This window comes from Bison bison, unplaced genomic scaffold (assembly GCF_000754665.1).
Source record: "Bison bison bison isolate TAMUID 2011002044 unplaced genomic scaffold, Bison_UMD1.0 scf7180017864517, whole genome shotgun sequence".
Lineage (NCBI taxonomy): Eukaryota > Metazoa > Chordata > Mammalia > Artiodactyla > Bovidae > Bison > Bison bison.
The window spans coordinates 8730917-8732084 of NW_011495070.1; the positions used below are offsets into that span (position 1 = coordinate 8730917).

At 42.7% G+C, this 1168-nt stretch overlaps 1 protein-coding gene across 2 annotated transcripts in view; it reads left to right on the top strand.

Annotated features, from left to right (window-relative positions):
- Positions 1–1168, top strand: part of ZNF330 (zinc finger protein 330) — a 19377-nt gene that overhangs the window by 14202 nt on the left and 4007 nt on the right. For both annotated transcript variants that reach the window (XM_010830302.1, XM_010830303.1), the window contains one exon: positions 29–75. In XM_010830302.1, the coding sequence (XP_010828604.1) occupies positions 29–75 (47 nt within the window). The remainder of the gene's footprint in view (positions 1–28; positions 76–1168) is intronic.

The window sequence follows — 1168 nt, forward strand, 5'->3', positions numbered from 1 at the left end:
ATCTGGATATTATGTACTTTCCCCACAGGTGTTTCATGCAATCGGCTTGGTCAGCATTCCTGTCTCCGTTGTAAGGTATACTTTTATATTTTTTAGTCTTAGATTTGTTTCTAATCCCCATATATTCCCACCAGCCCTTAGAATATTTTTAGTTGTAATAAATCTATAAGGGTCCTTAAACATTATGTGTGGGTTTGCCCGGTGTCTCAATAGTAAAAGAATCCTCCTGAAATGCAGGAGATGCAGGTTCAATCCCTAGGTTGGGAAGATCCCCTGGAGGAGGGCATGACAACCCACTCCAGTATTCTTGCCTGGAGAATCCCATGGACAGAGGAGCCTGGTGGGCTACAGTCTATAGGGTCACAAAGAGTCAGACACAAATGAAGCAATTTAGCATACATGCCTGCAAACATTATGTAGTTTAATTCTTTTATTGTAGAGACTGTGAATGAAGTTGAGACAGCTTAGAGACGTTTCAGAACTCATCCAGCTGGCGTGTGTTGACTTGACACTAGTGTGCGGGTCTCCTGAATCTTAGCTCAGTGTTTTCATACCTTATATTTGTGGAGAACATTCTGACCCAAATGATGGGAGTGTATTTTATGTCAAAATGGACTTGCTTGGTAGAGTTTGAGGAAAGTGAAGATTTCCATAATGTTCTGCTTCCTTACACCTTGTCTCCAACATTTCCATTTACTGAACAGATGTACCCTGATTCACTTCGTCTCAGAGTAATTTCTCTGGTTCTTATTAATACTTCTAGTCGTATCTCTTCTCTCCCAACTCGTCTCCAAGTTGGTCTATGCTGTTTCCTCTGCCTTAGACAACTCTTCCACTTGCGCTTACCCTGTTGCATCCCCATTCTCCATATCTTAGATCTCAGCTAAGACAGCACGTCTCCTGGAAGTCTTTCCTGAATCCCTGATCTGGCTTGGCGCTCCTCCTGTGCTCTTGCCTTTCAGTGCATAGTGTCGTGTAACTGCATCTCCACTTGTATGTGTACCCAGTTAGACGGTATGCCCTGTGTGGATAGATGAGCTGTTCACCATTATGTCATCAGCGTCTTTGTGAATACTCATATTCATGAAGAAATGTGTCTGCATGTCACACCCTGTGTATACTTTATGCCATGTGTTTAGGTCATAGTTCAGAAGAGTTCTGGCAGAGA